We start from the raw sequence: 2,929 nt of genomic DNA, 5'->3' as shown, positions 1-2,929 counted from the left end.
GGGGGAGTTCACTGTGCTCCCCGGGGCTGGCGGGACCGACTCTCTCCCAGCTGTGCAGTGTGCCAAGCTGGAGCCCCGGGCAGCACAGATGAACTGCAGCCATCCCTATGGAGACTTCAGCTACAACTCCACCTGCGTGTTTGGGTGCCAGGAGGGGTTCCAGCGGCGAGGGGCAGGCACGCTGCGGTGCCTGGCTTCCCGGCAGTGGTCAGCAGAGACCCCCACGTGTGCAGGTAGGGCCTGCCAGGGGCTGGGGGTCTTGGGGATGCGGCATTGATGCTTTGGGGGGGGGCCAGCCCTGCATGCCCAACATCGCTCAGGCAAGCCATGAGCTGGGCTTGCTGTGCCCCTGCCCTTGGGGAAGCAGCTCCTGGTGCTGCACGCAGGGAGCTGTTTCCCGATGAGGCTGTGGCTATGGATAAGCCCCCCGCTCTCCCTGGCTGTCCCCATGCTCTTGCTCCTCGCACCCGGGCATCAACACCCTGCCTGCACCGAGCACAGGGGCAGGACAGGACCTTGGCACCTCCATCACCTGCTGGCACCCTCTGCTCCTCCCTGAGCCCACCCTGATCCATCTTGGGGGGTGCTCAGCACCTCAGGGGTCCTCAGAGAAGAGCGAAAGGGGGCTGCCATCCCGCAGTGGGGAAGGGTGTATCCTGGCAGGGCTGGGCTGCCACAAGCAGGGCAAGGAGCGGTGAGATGAGGTTAGATACGAGCTGGGAGGGACAGAGCAGGGCAGGAAGCCGCAAAAGAGAGAAAGCTGTGGTATGTTATGCTGCAGGGGAAGGGAAAGTCTTCCCGTTGTTGGCTTCAGGGTTTGCAGCCAGGCACTGGGTGCTCCAGAGAGGTGCTGGGCTTTTTTTAGGGGGTGTGAGAGCCCTGCTTCCCCTTCCCTGTGCTACTGCGTGGTGCATCTGCAGTCTTGCACAAGGACAGGATGAGTCGAGGACTGGAACAGACATGGGACACAACTGGGGACCCTCTGTATTGGGAGACCCAGCAGGAGGGGCTGGGGGTGGGCAGGGTTGCTGTATATATATTTAAAAGAAAAAAACAACCCAGAAACCTGCCTTGAAGTTCGTGCTGCCAATGGCACCTGTGCTGGGGGGGGGGCTGTGGTCCAACCCAGGGCTTGGTCAAGGCAGCCAAGACCAGCAAAGCTTTCTGCAGTTAAGGGAACAAGCACAGAGACCTGATGTGATGGTCCTGTGGCCAGCATCCCCAAGGGTGGCAGGGTCAGGAGCTGGCTCACAGTTTAGTGGAAGTCCCCCCAGGCAGCTGGGCTGAGCCTGCCTGCTCCAGGCTTTTTAAGTTCCCAGTCCTGCTTTCCCAGCTCAGTGTTTTTTCCTGCTGGCTGTATGTATGATTGATTTTTCTTTTTTACAAAGAATCAGATGAGTCAGTCAGTCGCCTTTGCTGATAACGAAGCTGCTCTAGCAAGCATTGCCAGTTGGGTTGACTCCAAAAAGGAGCAGAGGCCGCTGCTGCAGCGAGGCTGACGGTGCTGCAGGCACCACGAGGGACCAGGCTGCTGCCTTGGGTCTGCCCACAGCCATCGCGTGCCCCCAGCTGCCTGCCCCCAAAAGGGGCCGGGGCAATTGCTCCCACCTGTACGATGCGTTCCCTTCACCTCCACGTGTGCCTTCTCCTGCCTGGAGGGTTGGAGGCGAGGGAAGCGCAGAGGCTGCAGTGCATGGCTGGTGGGGTCTGGTGGGACGCTCGACCCAGCAAACATTGGGTGCTGCCCCAGCAAACCCTGGGTGCTTCCCCAGCAAACCCTGGGTGCTTCCCCAGCATGCAGTGAAGTGCGGTCCTGGCACACAACCCCCACAGCCATGACAGTCATCCCATCCTGGTGTCCTGCAGCCCCAAAGCCATCTGAGGGTGCTTCCCCTGCTACTGGGACAAGGATGGAGGCAGGTCTGCTCCCCTCCAGGAGGGAGGCAAAGGGGACTGCAGCAGCGTGGTCCTGCATCCTGGGGGCTGTGACCTGGGAGAGTGCAGGGGATAAAGAGGGCTCTGGCGGAGCAGCAACTCCCCTCCCAGGAAATCACTTGTATGGCAGAAAAATCATTGTACCAACTATGTTACCACTGTTTGTGAAGAAGTGAGAATAGTCTGGGTGAGAAAGGTAAATCAAATACAAGTTACCATAAATTTGTGTTTGTTCGATTGGGATTCAGCCCTAATCCATAGATTTAACCTCATTGATCCTGTCTCTGAGACCTGCTCTCCCGTTGCAGCCATCACCTGCCCAGTGCTCAGCGCTCCAGAGCGAGGAGAGCTGAACTGCTCCCACCTCCACAGCGACTTTTCCTTCGGCTCCATGTGTGTCTTCTCCTGCCAGCACGTGTGCCTTCTCCTGCCAGACTGGGTTTGTGCTGAGTGGGATGGAGAGCCGCGAGTGCACAGCCATGGGGACATGGACTGGGGATGCCCCACACTGTGAAGGTAGAGCTGCTGAAAGAGCTCAGGGTGTCACTGTCATTAGGGTGACACTATATGTTCCCCAGCCTCTTGGCCCCCACAGTTTAGCCTCCCAGTCCCCAAGCTTCTGCTTAAAGTGTGCTTCATTGCCTTGCAGCCATGACCTGCCCAGTGCTCAGCGCTCCAGAGCGAGGAGAGCTGAACTGCTCCCACCTCCACGGGGATTTTGCCTTCGGCTCCACGTGTGCCTTCTCCTGCCAGACAGGGTTTGTGCTGATGGGGTCGGAGAGCCGCAAGTGCATGGCCACGGGGACATGGACTGGGGATGTCCCACGCTGTGAAGGTAGAGCTGCTGCTCAAGGTGTCACAGACCTTAGAGTTGACCCTGGGATGTTCTCCAGTGTCTTGGTCCTTTCATTCCAACAGTTTAGCCTCGTAGTCCCCAGGCTCCTGTTTGAAGTGTATCTTTACCCTTGCAGCCATCACCTGCCCCATGCTCAGT

General features: G+C 58.9%; 1 protein-coding gene across 1 annotated transcript in view; it reads left to right on the top strand.

Moving 5' to 3' along the window:
• Nucleotides 1–2,929, top strand: part of SELP (selectin P (granule membrane protein 140kDa, antigen CD62)) — a gene marked incomplete at its 3' end in the record, with an annotated part of 5,545 nt that overhangs the window by 575 nt on the left and 2,041 nt on the right. The window contains 5 exon segments of the mRNA XM_010086948.1: nucleotides 51–233; nucleotides 2,244–2,344; nucleotides 2,346–2,451; nucleotides 2,585–2,770; nucleotides 2,907–2,927. Coding sequence (XP_010085250.1) covers nucleotides 51–233; nucleotides 2,244–2,344; nucleotides 2,346–2,451; nucleotides 2,585–2,770; nucleotides 2,907–2,927 — 597 coding nt within the window.

Source organism: Pterocles gutturalis, unplaced genomic scaffold (assembly GCF_000699245.1).
Source record: "Pterocles gutturalis isolate BGI_N339 unplaced genomic scaffold, ASM69924v1 scaffold33221, whole genome shotgun sequence".
NCBI lineage: Eukaryota > Metazoa > Chordata > Aves > Pterocliformes > Pteroclidae > Pterocles > Pterocles gutturalis.
The sequence above is the reverse complement of the archived record's forward strand: the minus strand, read 5'-3'. Positions and strand labels throughout refer to the sequence as shown.